Source organism: Dermacentor andersoni, chromosome 9, assembly GCF_023375885.2.
Source record: "Dermacentor andersoni chromosome 9, qqDerAnde1_hic_scaffold, whole genome shotgun sequence".
Taxonomy (NCBI): Eukaryota; Metazoa; Arthropoda; class Arachnida; order Ixodida; family Ixodidae; genus Dermacentor; species Dermacentor andersoni.
Window position 1 is genome coordinate 122,814,449 of NC_092822.1, and position 16,509 is coordinate 122,830,957.

The 16,509-nt window shown below is 47.1% G+C and overlaps 1 protein-coding gene across 1 annotated transcript in view; it reads right to left on the reverse strand.

Annotated features, from left to right (window-relative positions):
• Positions 1-2,179: 2,179 nt before the first annotated feature.
• The window catches only part of LOC126529669 (piggyBac transposable element-derived protein 4-like), a 59,339-nt gene continuing 45,009 nt past the window's right edge, over positions 2,180-16,509 (reverse strand). Inside the window, exon 5 of the mRNA XM_055069941.2 lies at positions 2,180-4,003. Within this exon, the coding sequence (XP_054925916.1) occupies positions 3,967-4,003 (37 nt within the window). The 3' untranslated portion in view covers positions 2,180-3,966. The remainder of the gene's footprint in view (positions 4,004-16,509) is intronic.

The following is a 16,509-nucleotide window of genomic DNA, read 5'->3' on the forward strand; positions in this document are numbered from 1 at the left end:
TATTTGCTTCTTCGACGTTGCCTGTGTCTGTCAAAGAGGGGCACGTGATATACCATGTTTGACCGTTCGTTTCGCGGGCTCTTCAGTGCCGAAAGTGTCCTGTGAGCGTTCCGGCGGAAAGCATGACACCGCTGACTGTGACGCGTCTTCATTCCAGTGTCTCAACTTATCTGGCTCTCACGAAGCGACGTCGAATGTTAACCGGAAGATACAATAAGAAGCTCGTATTCTTCGAAAAATGGCAAGAGACAAGTCTTCCCGAAGAGAGACTGCTAGATCTGTTCGCCGGTGTAAACAAAGCTCGCGAAAGAAGCCCCACCCTGCCACTTCAGAAGAACTGCACAGCAGGGCGCAAGCACCGCGACCACGACCACTTGTGCCTGTGCCGGCATCGAGCACAGTAAGCACACCTACAGTGAATTCAAGGTCGGTGAGTGCAGACGGCGAATATTCGTCCCCACTGGTGATACATACACGGGATGGCCTTTGCTGCCTTCTAGACTCACGGCCATGACACCGTGCCGTAGTGATTATCTGCGCCGAGAAAGCCAACAATGATATGGCCAATAAAACCGACGACACCACAGGCAAGCAAGGAGATAAATACATTACGAACGAAAGCGTTTGGAAAATGCTGGAGTGTCTGGTAGAGACAATGCGCCTTATTCTCTGCGGTCTCCAGAATCCGGCCCCTAAAAGCACCTAATGATGCTCACCATACTGGAGCCGCTTATCGCTGCTCCTTACCAACTGCAAAGCTTTTCCTTGGCCGCCTGTACTGCTCACACAGGAGATGTCACACCCTGCAGCTTTTTGTTCGTGCTTTTATCTGAAGGTTCATTTGAACTAGCGACGACAGCCAAGATCCGGAACCCGGCGGTGGCTTCATGGTTGACGTTTCTGAGAGCACACAAACTGAATGTTGAACTTGCATTCACACGTTGTGACATCCCTCCTCTATTATGCCACCATCATCCCCATCACACCGTTACGCCCCTGTTCCCCTCCCGCCGCGCAGGGTAGCAGGCTACAACGCGCTAGCTCAGGCTGACCTCTCTGCCTTCTCGATCGAAGACTGTAATCACGCAATACGCCAAGTGCTGCACACTTTATTTGCTAAGAGAGTTTAGGTGCATTACCAGGCATTTGGTTAACCTTTTGCCATCCCTTCGGATACAGCCACCGTATGTGAATTGAATGTCTGTCTAGAAGAATGGATAGTTTTGAGGATTAAAATTATTCAGTAAGCTGGAGTATGCCGAATAGCTAGAGAAGGCCGGGAGAGTTTTCAGGCCTCGGTAAGGCTGTCGAATTAGCGTAGAGAAAGAACAGGTATATTTATCTGTGGTGTGGGGCGCCCAAGCGTGGTATCAGGACGATGGCACGCCAGCGTCGGCATGGTGAGGCAACGGGCGACTGCTGGCTTGCCCGAACAAAGATATCATCCCGGTGATCATACTAGACATAAAAGACGAGGAGTTACACAGTGAAGAAAGCAACCTCAGTACCTACAAACATTGCGCAACGTCGCTCAGGTGGCCAGACTTTTCCGGCTAAATCACTGTCATTGGCACTCACTAATCAGTCATGAGTATAATCTAATGAACTGCTAATTTGCTGCTGAGGCTCCATTTGTGCTTTTATTAACTGTTTAAAAGGTGCATTTAATCCCCAAGATTTGCTAACGCTGTAAATATGCTGGCATCATACCGTTTTATATTATTGACGAAAACGGATGTTAATTATTCGAAAAAGATGTTTGAAATTCCGTTCGATTCGATTCGCTTCTGTCACAATTCGATTCGCATTCGATTCGGTCTTAAATTTACTGTTCGCACGCACCTGTTGGGCAGTTTCCTGCTCCTGAGATCATGTACTGCTTAACACCTGCGACTTAATGGGTGTTCCACATCCGCCACCATGAGAACAAGGGGCTCTGGTTTGGCGCTGCTACGAGTAAACCATCTAAGTGACGTGTTCCTCCTGAGGTGGCCTCTGCATTGGTGCTGGCTGGAACAGTGGATAACAACATACGTGAGCTACCTGCAAGTTTACGTGAAGGGGTTGGTCACTATAGGCGTAGATATAGCGATGCGGCCGCATTACGAATGCCGTGGCTCGATGCTAAAGCCTTGCTGGGTAAGTTGGTGCATAGCGCGAGTTGGCGCATAGTGAAGGTATGGTGGCTTCGAGGAGGTGCAAAGCGCGAGCAGAAGTCTAAAAATGATACAGGGCGAACGCTACACTTAAAACAACGTTTTAATTTTAAGAAAATCACACGGCGATCGCTGCCGCGATTGCGCAATGAAAGAAAGACAAGTAAAAAAATAAAGAAAATAAGGCAACAGAAAATGACAAATGAAACGGCGATGAACTCCTGCTGAGCCTTGTATCTTCGTTGTCTGGATAAAAAATTACAGCTCTTTATCAGGAACTTTGACAGAAGGTGCAATTACGCACAATTCCGTGGCCACATTTTAATGCGAATAGCATTCTTTGGCTACTCCAGCCGTTTTGAGCCCGTCCATCCATCTGCTGCTGCTGCTCGGGCCGTTAGGTGTGTGCTCCGGGTCGTGATGACTGGTGGTCGTGCTGTTGTCGTCATTCCAGCTTCGGAATATCTTACTGTCGTAATGACGTTGTAGTCACGCATTCTGCACCCGACCCAGTGGCACATGTTGTCTAATAGTTGTGGCCACTGTGCTGATAAGTGCTTGCGCTGCGTTATTGCGCATGAATTGCAGTGCGCTGGAGCGACCGTCGGTCTATGCGTTGTCCCCTCTTCTGAGGAATCCAATTTGCCTCGCCGTGGGGGGTCATTTCCCCCTGCTTTTTCTTGGATGCGAGGTGGTTGCCCGACTGGGCCGCCACCACAGCCACTGGTGTCGTTTCCACCGGTGTCGGGACTACGTAGAAAAATAGTGTAAGGCACATAGAACAATACGTGTATTTGAAGTTTCGTGTATGTACCTTATTCTGACCAATAAAAAATAGGGGCAAATACTTTCTCATTCGCCCTCGTAGATAGATAAATAACCCCAGGAAAAGTGCGTGAAGTACCCTAAGGATGTGAACGCATTAAAATGGAACTGTTGGGCTTAATTATGGCCTGTGCAGTAAATCATGTAATCAAACGCTTCAGACCATGCAAATTTAGTTTCACGAGCGGCGCAAATTTTCGCTCGCAGTTTGAATATAAAAGCAACTTATTAAAGTTCCGATATAATTACACGCAAGTGAAGTCACTGCTCGAACGAAACAGCTTCGCTGGAATTTGGGTTGTGGTTCTGCTAGGTCGCGCTAGTATGCTGTCATTTTTGCTCCTAATACGGCAGTCAGTATTATTTAATGACAAAGACCAACGCTTGCGGACAATTAACACAAGATAATCTGTTTTGGTTGAGAGACAAAAGGCGCTTTTTACGCCGCTTGCAGTCTCGCTGAGGCAAAGCGATGCGATGCCACGTGATGCTGCCGTCGACTCTAGAATGATGGCCCTCACGCCCAATAGCAGTTCGCAGCGAAAGGCTGGTCAGTCAGTTGTAAATAAATAAATATATGCCCCATTTCTCATGGTCTGAAGTGTGGACTGTAGGACACCGTCTTCAAGTGCTCACAGAGACTTCGCTTGTGATCTCGATCTCCTTGCTCCTTCGTGTTCTCAGGAGCCACTTGCTGCCATAATAAATGAACTAGCCAAATCAACCAATACGTTTTCATGCATAGGCACATTAATAAATGGCCCTTAAGTTTCACAAAATTATCACTACAGTTGATTTTTCGTCGAATTTTATTGAACTATCTAGATACAAACATAACATAAATAGGAAAACGTCGTTGTCAAATGCTGTAATAGTAGGTTATTGGTAGGGTCAAACATAGCATAATGACAGTCTTGTATGGGCATTTCAAAATGTCCTTTCTTGAACTGCGTTAGCCCATTCACCAGAGAACTGTGCGGCCAGGTCACTTGACTGTTTCTGCAATTGTCCCGCTCTGGCATCTGAAATAAAGACATGTACTTGTGTAAGTTTCAGAAATGGGACATTGTAATAAGGTTAGACAGGATACCGGTAAGCTATCGCAGGAGACGAGAGATCTGATTAAGAAACACCAATGCATGAAAGCCTCTAACCCTACAGCTAGAATAGAACGGGCAGAACTTTCCAAGTTAATCAACAAGCGTAAGATAGCTGACATGTGGAAGTATAATATGCATAGAATTGAGCATGTTCTCAGGAACGGAGGAAGCCGAAAAGCAGTGAAGAAGAAACTAGGAATAGGCCAGAATCAGATGTATGCGTTAAGAGACAACGTCGGCAATATCATTACTAATATGGAGAAGATAGTTCAAGTGGCTGAGGAGTTATATAGAAATTTATACAGTACCAGTGGCACCCAAGACGATAATGGAAGATAGAACAGTCTAGAGGAATTTGACATCCCACAAGTAACGCTGTAAGAAGTAAAGAAAGCCTTGGGAACTATGCAAAGGGGGAAGGCCGCTGGGGAGGATCAGGTAACAGCAGATTTGTTAAACGACGTTGGCAGATTGTTCTAGAAAAACTAGCCACCCTGTATACCCAGTGCCTCATGCCTACAAAGTATTTACTAAAGTAATCGCAAATAGAATCAGGAACACCTTAGACTTTTGTCAACCAAAGGACCAGGCAGGATTTCGTAAAGGCTACTCAACAATAGACCATATTCGCACTGCCAATAAGGTGATAGAAAAATAGGCGGAATATAACCAACCCTTGTGTATAGCTTTCACTGATTACGAGAAAGCGTTTGATTCAGTCGAAACCTCTGCAGTCATGCAGGCATTACGGAATCAGGGTGTAGACGAGCCGTGTGTAAAAATAATGAAATATGTATAGCGGCTCCACAGCCACCGTAGTCCTCCAAAAAGAAAGCAATAAACTCCCAATAAAGAAAGGCGTCAGGCAGGGAGATACGATCTCTCCAATGCTACTCACAGCGCGTTTACAGGAGGTATTCAGAGACCTGGATTGGGAAGAATTGGGGATAAGCGTTAATGGAGAATACCTTAGTAACGCAATTCGCTGATGATATTGCCTGGCTTAGTAACTCAGGGGACCCATTGCAAAGCATGCCCACTGACCTGGACAGGCAAAGCAGAAGGGTGGGTCTAAAAGTTAAATTCCAGAAAACTAAAGTAATGTTTAACAGTCTCGGAAGAGAACCGCAGTTTACGATAGGTAGCGAGGCACTGGAAGTGGCAAGGGAATACATCTACTTAGGGCAGGTAGTGACCACGGATCCGGATCGTGAGACTGAAATAATCGGAAGAATAGGAATGGGCTGGGGTGCGTTTGGCAGGCATTCTCAGATCATGAACAGCAGGTTGCCATTATACCACAAGAGAAAAGTGTATAACAGCTGTGTCTTACCAGTACTCACGTACGGGGCAGAAACCTGGAGGCTTATGAAGAGGGTTCTACTTAAATTGAGGACGACACAACGAGCTATGGAAAGAAGAATGATGGGTGTAACGTTAAGGGGATAAGAAGACAGCAGATTGGGTGAGGGAACAAATGCGGGTTTATGACATCTTAGTTGAAATCAAGAAAAAGAAATGGGCATGGGCAAGGCATGTAATGAGGAGGGAAGATAACCGATGGTCATTAAGGGTTACGGACTGGATTCCAAGGGAAGGGAAGCGTAGCAGGGGGCGGCAGAAAGTTAGGTGGGCGGATGAGATTAAGAAGATTGCAGGGACAACATGGCCACAATTAGCACATGACCGGGGTAGTTGGAGAAGTATCGGAGAGGCCTTGCCCTGCAGCGGGCGTAGCCAGGATGATGATGCTGATGATGATGATAAGGTAGATAATTAGGACCCAGGGTCTGAATTGACACAGCAGTCGGGTGCTTTGTACGGACAACACGGACTATATTCCACAGACGCAATAATTTACACACTCGCCAATCAACTGAGCAATGATAATCGTAATAATCTAGAATGTCTAGAATCCCTAACGTGCCTAATCATACATCCACCCTCCCACTCGCCGTTGTGTCGTCGTGTGCGCTCCACGAGGCAGTCGGAAGTCAAGCACTTCTCGAGGTGGCTTGTGCCGGACCATGACTCGGCAGCAGTAGAGGCGCACAGCAGGCCTGCAGAACACCAGGCCGCTGCAGTACAGGTCACTGACTAGCCAGCCACTGTCGCCGCGAGTTGCGGGCACATCGGATCACCTGGTCCGCAGTCGGGTGCTTCCTTGGTCCAAGGCAGCGAACGCCGCTGGGGCACCGGGCCCTCAGATCAAATACGGCACCAGGCCGCTACGACATCAGGCCGCCTGTCGCCGATTGAGCAGCAGGCGCAGAGCGGGACATCGGCCTCACCAGGTCCGCATGGCCGCAGGACACGCGGTCGAAGAAAGCCGCGACTCGAACCGCCGGTCAGCGAGCTGACGTCCGAATCGTTCCACGTTCGATGCTCTCTAGCAGCACGCAGCTCTTGCTCTCGTCGCAACGCGTTTTCTTCTCTGCGTCATAGCTGCACAATCCGTACCAGAACTGCCGTTTCTTATTCGCCTCTTCGCGGCCACACAACCCAGACATCATCACAGACATATATAACTATTGCCTTGATGCTGAATATTGCACCACATGCTCTGTGGTCTCTCAAAACTCTTTAAACATTGTACTTGGGAACAGGTTCTGACAAATGGCTGACTTCTCATTACAAACACTAAATGCGCATGGCACACGCACACGCGCAGTCGTCGTTATTTGGCCTCAAAATAAACGTAGCAACAATCTCACGCAAGTGGGGCGAAATTTGCCTACAAATTATGTCACGCGAGTCTCCATGACCACAAGGTACATACATCGTGCGCACGACATTATAACACGCTATGCGCATTGCATGCACACATCAGTGATCCGTGCATGTGACGATGCACCCACAGTCCCTTAAGTCGCTTGCTTGCCTGACAAGTTCTGGCATGTGAACTCCTGCACATTCACTGCAGATACAAAGACCACAAGGCATCGAATCTAGACCGCGCAATGAACATGTCGATTTCAACAGATCGAAAATCACAGAAAACCTCTCGAAACAAACAAGCGCACCCTCGACAGTACTTGCACGCACTTTCTCAAAATTAACTCTACGAAAGATGGGCTCGAACAGCCTAAATAATACGTTCGACTTACGTGTACATGTGGAGACCCGTAGGAGGTGAAATTCCCCTAGGCTGGAAATGTTCATTTCTCGCGAACAAAGAGCGCAACGCATACGAACCATGCGAAGCTGCGCCGATCAAGCAGCAGCCACTGAAAGCTTTTTTTCCTCCAAAAAAGGTCCCTCACTGCCCCTTATCTCCTTACCGCTCTTTCCCGGCAGGCCCGAAGTGGTGGACAAAAGAAGAGGTGGACAAAAGAGTTAAACAGAAAATAGACAGTCACCATCTACGCACTCGCTTCTTACGGGTTCCTTCCCGTGAATGCTGCCTGACCCGGCTGCCACGGGCGGCTGAGGCGACCTGCTTGCCTCTTTGCCTTCGCTCCCCAACCCCGCATGCGCCGCACATGCTCGCTTGCAGCAGAAATAACCACTTTTTCAACTACTACCACTTCCCAGAGAAGACGAGAAAAGAAGTGTATGCGCCGGCTGTCGAGGGTATCCTATATGATCGGCCAGCAGCGTCCGGCCAGCGTGAAGCCGACGTCTGTGGCCAGCCAAAACTTTCGCACTCGTCATTATGTAGCACTACGCATCCGCACCAGCATCCGTGCCCGAGCCAGCGCTAACGAGGTTGGCAACACAGGTCGGGCTTCCTACGGCCCACACTCTCCACGCCGACGTGATCGGCTCCCAGCGACTCGGCCAATTTTTGCTTGGGATCCTATCGTGCCACAGGTGACAGGATGTGACATGTACACCGTGTGGTCTGGGTACCCGTGTTTACTATCCGGAACACGTCATGGCGCCTCCTCGCAAGGTACGAACCGCTGCTGAAGAAGCGAATCGCAGAGCTACGCGCGCGGCTGCCGCCAGCCAACATCGGTCTCGGCAGACTGCTGTGCAGTCAGCACGACAAGCCACAGCTCGCCGTTGGCGCCGGGCGGGCAGTTCAGATCGCTCTCGAGAAAACTAGGCGAAGAGGCTTCGCCGCGAAGACCCTCCAGTGCGCGCTACCGCAATTGGAGCGCCGATGGCGCCTCTCCTCCAGCTTACGCTGTGACGGCGATTCGTGTGCCGGGCAGGCCTGTGACTTTGCTCTGTCAGAAGGTTTTCGGAATTAAAACTGTGCGTCTGTGTGTTTTGAATGCGGCTGTGGAAGGGTCTCCATTTCATAAGTTCACAATAAATGTCCAGCAATATGGAACGGACAATTGCTTTGAAAAGTGTAAAGTTCATCTAGGGTTCCACAGGGCCGGGTAGTGATACATGTACATTGAGTCGGATGAATATGAATAAATACTAAACAACTACCTATCAGCAAATAACAACTGATGTTTATTATAGCAAATGCGACTACACGTGTCCAAATGTGTTCAGACGATAGTTACACGCAAAAAGATACTGCTCCTCTGCACCTGTAATATCAACAATGTTCCATTAATTGCTGTAGAGAAGTTTAAATGTCTGGGATTATATGTCAACTGTACGCTGACCTGGAGCAGGCGTGTGAAATACAGTAAACTCTCAGTTGTACGAACGTCGGTTTATCGAATATTATCGAATAACGAACTTTTTAAAAATCACCGGCAGTTTTCTTATAGATTCTATGCAAAAATGTTTCACTTGAACGAATTTCGGAAGTCAATATTTCACTTTAACGAACTCGCTCAGAGGACCAAGGCTTATTTTTACGATCAGTTACTTACTCAGTTATCTGATCGTAACTTATCAGTTACGATCAGATACTTCGTTTGAAGACTATGCACAGTGTGACAGTGCACTGATTACCTGTGCTGGACAGACGGATCTGGAGATCGTTTCCAGTGTTCGTCCTGAAGAAGAAGAAGAGTACGACGAAGAAGAGGCAACTGCCGAGCCAGCTTCAAGCCCTATAAACCAGCTGAGGTTGTAGGGTACATTGGAAAGTTGAAAGACTTTGTGTTTCAACAGCAAGCTGTGCCAGAAGAAGTGCACAAGAACATTGACTCTTTGGACAGTTTGTTACTTCCAGTGCTTTTTTTAAAAGTACAAGTGCAGAAGAAGATTACAGATTTTTTTTCTGAGTGAGGAAGGCAACATTATAACTGTTATGAACCTTGTACTTGTTGATATGTACAAATTCCATTTCACACATTTTTAACACTATGGATGCCATTTCTTTTGCTCCATGAATTGCACTTCAAACTTTTGACTCTGTATGCCATGTCTTATGTTGGTCTAGTGAATATTAAGTTTAGTGAACTTTCAGTTAAATGAACTATTTCCTTCGGTCCCTTGAAGTTCACTCAAGTGAGAGTTCACTGTACATGGTTTCATTGGCTTTGAAGAAACTTTCCATGCTAAGAAATCCTCTAAAGCATTGAACTTCTACAACTAAGCTTGTGGCTTTCACGACATTAGTTAGACCGTAATTGGAATACGCACACACTGTTTGGGATACGCATACCAAATCTGATATAAATTGCATTGAACGTGTTCAGAAAAAAAGCGCTAAGATTAATCGTGAACGCCTGTGATAGGTATGTCTTCGTTAGTAACCTTAGGCAATTAAGCGGCCTTCCTACTTTAGAATCGAGTAGGAAACTACACCGCCTATCGATGCTCTTTAATATTGTAAACAGTAAGACAATGAGTATAACAGCGCAAGACCAACAAGATGGAAACACAGCAAGATGATTCTAATGCCACGAGTGAAAACAAACGCATACCATTTTCCTTTTTTTTTTTCTGGAACCATGGCAGAACGGAACGCGCTTCGACGTGACGTAGTTGGGTTATCAGCCGATGCCTTCACATCTGCCGTGCAACCTTACCTGTGACATTTATCGATTTTTCTTTATTGTGCATGTAGCTTGCATCGCACACGTGTTGCTATAGTTTATTCCCTAGGCACTTCTCTTAGTTTTGCCGTAGGCTTGTGTTCGCGGGAAGGTTCCGAGAATCTAACCATTGTTGCGGCTAGGGTAGCGGTCAGGGCACGGAATCCACCAAGCCCGTCAACTGCTATGTCAGGTTATAGAAAATGAAGGAAAAAGGGTTTATTTAGCTTGGTTACACGGCTCCAGTACGGAAGCCCACTCCATGCAGGAGCAAGTTAAAGGTCCAAGTTCACATCGGGACCCTCTGTCCTCACTCTCGAAAAGTCCCCGCTTTTAATACCATCGTCTTCCCTATAGGTGAGTCGACTATGGATTTTTAAGACTGTCCAGCAACAAACCAATCTCGTCGACTCCGTTGCGATACCACGCCCATTACTCTCAATAACCCGCAGTAACTCCGCCTCCGAAGAGACTGGTTTGGAACCTGTGGCAAGAAAGCAACCGGCACGGCCGCTCGATGCAAAGCAAGGTCCAGCTACGTCGCGCCGCGGACAATAGGCAGGCGCATCTCGGCCGAGTTTACAGTTGCGACCGCTTTTCTTGGTGAGGGCGCCACTGATCGGGGATGCTTTCGCGACTTCGCGCCGGGGCTAAGCGGGCGTTGGTTCTCGCGTCAAAACGTGTTTGCCTCGTGCTCTATGCACTAATCTCGCGTTTTTTCGCGTGCGTGTGTGTGAGAAAGTTCGTTCGCGTCAGAACGTGTTTGCCTCGTGCGATATGCATTAATCTCGTGCTTTTTCGCGTGCGTGTGTGTGAGCAAGTCGGTTCGCGTCAGAACGTGTTTGCCTCGAGCGATATGCATTAATCTCGTGCTTTTTCGCGTGCGTGTGTGTGAGCAAGTTTGCCTGTGCTTGCTGTGCTTTGTTAAGGCTCTTCGGTGTGCGTGTGTGCCGTAGCCAGCCTCGTTCATGTGGCGCGATGCCGTGCAACTGTTGTGTGCCACTCTGCGACACAAATGCCAAAAGGGAGCCGACTGTGAAATATCACGAGTTCCCCTGCCACTGGAGCGTCGAGAAGCGTGGCTAAAAAATATCTCTCGCCAAGGAGTGTCGGGAAAAGGAAGCAAGTGGGAACCGAGCGATAGGTCTCTGGTATGTTCCCTGCACTTTACAGAAAGTGGCTATAAAACGAACACGAAACTTAGGCTCCTGCTTCCGAATGCGGTACTGAGCGTGTTTTGCAAATATCCACAGTACCTGCAAAAGAGAATGTGCAGCCCAAAAAACGCCATCGAACAAACTTTACTGATCACACAGTAGTTGAGACAAGCGATAATTGCCGCAGCTCAGGAGAAAGCCCCAACGTCGAAAGTGCCTTGCAGTTTCTCAGCGACGAGGTGGAAGCTTTAGTTCCAGAGACTGCCTTAGAATCATGCTCTGAACGTAGTTTTTCTGTTGACCAGGCCTGCCAAACTACATTAGATATTGTGGACGTCCTAGAACAGTCAAAGCAAGCAGTCAGGAGATCGAAAAAACAAGTTGCCCGTCAAGGAGAATAGTTGAAAAAATTGCAGTCCGAACGGGACGAAATGAAAAACCGCCTCTTAGATTATGAAAACAACAACGAAATTCAGTCCTTTGTTCAGGTATTACAAAGAGCGGAAAAAGGAGACAAAGCTGCTGTTTTTATAAGCAACCAAGTGGCCACTTAAGGGGGGAAAAAACCTGCCTACAATGAAAGAATCCTGCGGGAATGTGTTTTATGGAAAGCGTGCTCAAATAAAGGGCATGAGCATGTTCGAAGCAGATGTCTTTTGAAGCTTCGTTAAAAGGGACGCACTCCTTAGATAACCTCTAGCATCACTCAATATGCTTCGTTTTCATGAGAAACAATCTACTGATGATTATTTGCAATGATAAGCGTGTTTATTTCACCTAAGTTAGTTTGAATTAGTTGGCAAACTCGTACAAGTTCTACCTATGTAAAGTTCTTACTTTGCGTACGTGCTCACGAGATGTGAATAGAAGTACTGATAGATTTCTTCAAGCAGAACCTCCCGATGGAAGTGCACCACCCGGTCGTGCATCGTACGGGCAACCGTCACGAATAGCGTTCAGGCGTATTCTAGAACAGATTTCCACCCCTGTGACAATCTGTTGGCGTTTGTGGCGTAATCAGCACTTCCAATGACGACTTAGATTTTGTCTGCAATTTCCAAATATAAAACGCATTATTTACGCCTTGAAGGGAGTGGAGATCGCGCGTGCCGACGCAGCTGTGAAGGCGCTCTCTGTCAGCAACCATCCCCGAGCGGTGGCGCCGCAGCGGGCGCATGGAGAACTAGGCCCGAGACGCCGGGCGCGACGCAGCGGGCCGCACCTTGTGCTTTTGGATCGAGCGGCCGTGCAACCGGAAACACTCCGTTCGTCGTCGTTGTTCGACACCCCCTTCTTTTCTTCGCTCAGCCTGCCAGGTAAAGGGAGGGGTGAGGGCCTTTCGTGGAACCACTCAACAGTCGGTGTCCACGCTGCGTTGACGTCTGGGTAAGCGCTGAGGGATGGGTGGGGATTGCACTCGCCGCAAACGTCTAATTAACTGCGCCTCTCAGTTACTTGTCGTGGTTCCCTCCTTTTCATCCGCTGCTCAGGCTTCTAGGTAATGGTGGGGTGAGCGCCCTTCGTAGGACTCTTCAACCGTCGGTGTCCACGCTGCGTTGACATCTGGATAGGAGGGGTGGTGGTTTGACACGTGGTAAACGTCCAATTACCGCCTTTGTGGTGTTGAGACGTAACACCATGTGCTCGTGTATCTGTTTCTGAATAGCGAGTGTTTGTTTACCTTTTCCTAGGTTTCCTTTGTTGGGGGTTTCAGTTAACGTCGGGAGTCTTGTTTACTATCTTCATTGCGAATAGCTCTTTCGCGTCTTGGCTTATGGCTACAAATAGATACATATTTTAACTTTTTCTTCGGTGTTCTTGTGCCTGCGGTATTGTCTCAGAAAAATTACTATTTCGTGAGAGTACGAGCTTAGTGCAGCAGTAATGATTTAGTAACTTTTCTTGTCCTCGCTCCCAGTTGTCGTTCAGTCACGTCAGCTTTCTCAGTATTTTTGAGCAATACTATTATTGTTATCAATTTTGTCGACTTGAATGATTGCAATGAATAAATTATTCTTCATAAAACCGATCTACCCACTCCTGCCATGGCTTCCTAAAGGTAGCCGGAAGAATCTGGCAAATAAATAAATAAAATAACATGTGTCCACAAAGCGATCGCATTCTAAAGAGCGCTTTAAGACACGGACGCGTGCATGATGTAAATAACAAATTATACAGGATGCCCTTTCTTATGTCAAACTATCTTTGATTCCTAGATTCATGTCAAACTATGTTGGATACGGGCATTCCACTTCTTAAACTAGGTTACCTTAACTGGTGGAAGGGAAATTTGCTGGCATCTGCGACAAGGTGCCTTATAAAAATGGACATGAGAAAAGCACCCGGTATACGTGACTCAAAAAAAAAAAATGTCTACAAATGAATACCGGCAAAAAAACTATCGCCGCGGGCAAGCCGCGCTGTTGCCGTCGTGAGGAAGTCGTCGGGCCGTATGTGGGCCGAACGCGGCAACTATTATTTAGCCCGCCATCTTGACGTCGGCCAGATGCCGACTGCCGACCACCGGTAGGTGGTCGGCAAATGGACTGGCTTCTTGCAAAGACCGAGCCCGGCCCAACCTAAATGGCCGAGATAGGGCTTTCGTCTCTAACTGGCCGTGGGCATCGGCCCGATCCCCCGCCGAGCTCACTTTTTTTTTTTTTTTTTGGGGGGGGGGGGGAATGATCTAGTAGAAGAAGCGGAATATGCTGGTATCCGCGACAAGGGGCTTCAAAAAATCAACATAAGATAAAAAAGTCCCAGTTCCGCCCGAAAGGCTAAGCACCGATTGCGATAGCAAATTAGTTGACACCTGTACGAAATAAGGATAGTCGTTTTATCGACAGTATAAGCTTGTAAACATTAGCTTACTAATTTAACAATGATAGAACGTGTAAGCGGGACTGAACGAGGACGTAAAAGAAACAGATACACAGAGACAGCGCTGTCTTTGTGTGTCTGCTTCTTTCCACGTCCTTGTTCAGACGCGCTAGGGTGGCTAGAATCCTAGTCGCGCTTACACATTCTATCATGGATTCAAACCAACAAGCCCGCCAACGTGTTTTAACTAAATTAACAAGCGTAGTGTCACGCGCGCACAGCTTAACATGAAGACATCTCGCTCGATGAGCGCGGAAACTCGCTGTCAGAATGCTGGAGTGAGGAATCGCGGCATCAGCAAGCGAATTGACTTACGTGCATCTCTCGCTTCAACGCGAACGAAACGTCGAACGCACAGCGCATACGAAGCTACTTGCACATATTGGGGGCGAGCTCCACCACTGGAAAAGCTGGCGCCACAGTCGGCGTGACGTGACATGAGGGATCACGTGGACACAGCCGCCACGTCGGCTGCTTCGGAAGCGCCCAAGCGAGCTGAAAACGAAAGTTTAAGGTCCCACCAGAGCCGCGGTTTTGATTAAATAAGTGGTGAGGCTTTACCACCGTGGATGTCAACTTCACAACATCTGAAACTACTATAATAGGTAGTGGCTGCCTTTGGAAGCGCGCAACATGGTAGGCTACTGCTCGGTGCCGCAGTGCCGGGCGTACGCAACAAAGCCCGGTGTCAGCCTTATTCACACGTTGCCGCAGGACAAGAAGCTGCCCGTGAAACTTAGAACCGACAGACAGCCATTGGCTATAACTTGAGTATGCAGCAAGCACAGAAGCGAGGAAGAAGTTCTGCTACGGCGTCGGGACTGCGCGATGTTCGGTGAGTAGCAGAAAACGCGCACTAAGACGCTCGCCTGCACCCGCTGCCAGGCTAATGTCAGGATGGTTTGGTCTATGAGCTTGTTGATGCTAGATACTGGCAAGTTCACTGGAACGGAAATGGAGCGGCAAGACCCACATTAAAGAAAGGCATGACATATGGTCGTTTGTGTTATAAATTAATGCACGCGCTAGATTACAAAAATGAAGCATAGGGAAATCGCACGCTGAGAAGACCGATAAACATACAGTGTGAGGCAACTTGGCAAATAATATTGAAATGTACACGAATTTATCACGGCGACTGTGATGTACACATCATAGTCGCCGTAGGCGTCGAAGTCTCTATAACGAAATTATTTTTGAACAGTTCTGATAGCGTCCACTCAACAAAGGTTGCTAGTGTACTGTCAAATGCTTATATGCTGCGGCCTAAAGCTCACAGCACGGTGCGAAAACTCGCTCACAGCGAAAGCAAAACATTGTGCGCGGACATGCATGCAGACGCGCAATCGGTCGCTGCGAACCCGTGCGATCGCTGCATTGAGGCTTCATTCTGTTATGCCCCATTTGCTTACACAGACAGCCCACTATAAGAACATATTTCACATAGTTTACTCTCAGCATTTGCCTACCTTTCACGCAAGAAGCTGGTTCGGGAGACTCCATCGCGGCGACCGCGCGTAGTGGCGTTCACTATAGGTATTCGTTGAAGAGATAGCGTCTGTAAACGATTCTGTGCTTTCAGCATGAACCACAATCCTGACCTCAGTGGAAACAACCCGAGCTCATGCCCATGAGGTAAATAACAAGTCCTCTAAAGGGCCGCAAGTGGTGAATGTGTACAGCCTAAGCAGTTCAGCTGTCTGCACTCTGCCAAATTTATTCTAAATTGGCGAAACAAGTTTATGAAAAAATTTTTCTGATAAAGAAGTCATTTTGTAGAACGCACTACCGATAACAGACATTTTCAAATCTTTCTCTGTATGAGCAAGACACCTATCTGCTTATACTTTGAAGATGTATGAAAGGTAACATGCTACACATGATCACATGTTTCCAAGTGAAGCTTCCCATGTGTGCTCTTCTCACTTTAAGTATCATACAATAAAACACTGCTTTGCCATCCAGTTCTTTAACTCTTGCATCTTGCTCTATTGTACATGTATTGGCAAGACAGCATTTGAAAATGTTTTCTTGAAGTTTGTATAACAGCAGCAGAAATGCGGTGCCTCCCATTAAAAATTTATGCACTATATATTTGTATTTGTACAATGCACTGGCTGCCAATCATCTACAAGTTATTTCTTGATGCTACAACTAAATGCTACATACCCGAGAATATTTTTAAAAATTTGTTTATGGTATTTTTGTAATCACATAAAGGACAACATACTGGTAGAGATATATGGTGCTTTGCTATATAATGTATTAAAATTTTGGTGAAAATTGATCATTTTTTTTTTCATTTTTTCATGGTGCCTGAAGAACACCAATTTAAAATTTTAACTAAAGAATATTTCAGTTAAAACATTGGCACCACTCAAAAATTTGAGGCATTTTAGGCGTTAATCTAGAAGTAACTGCAGAGCCAGTAATTACAAACTTTTTCGGTAATAAGCATAGCTATATTTGAAAAATCTATTACCACAATTTCAAG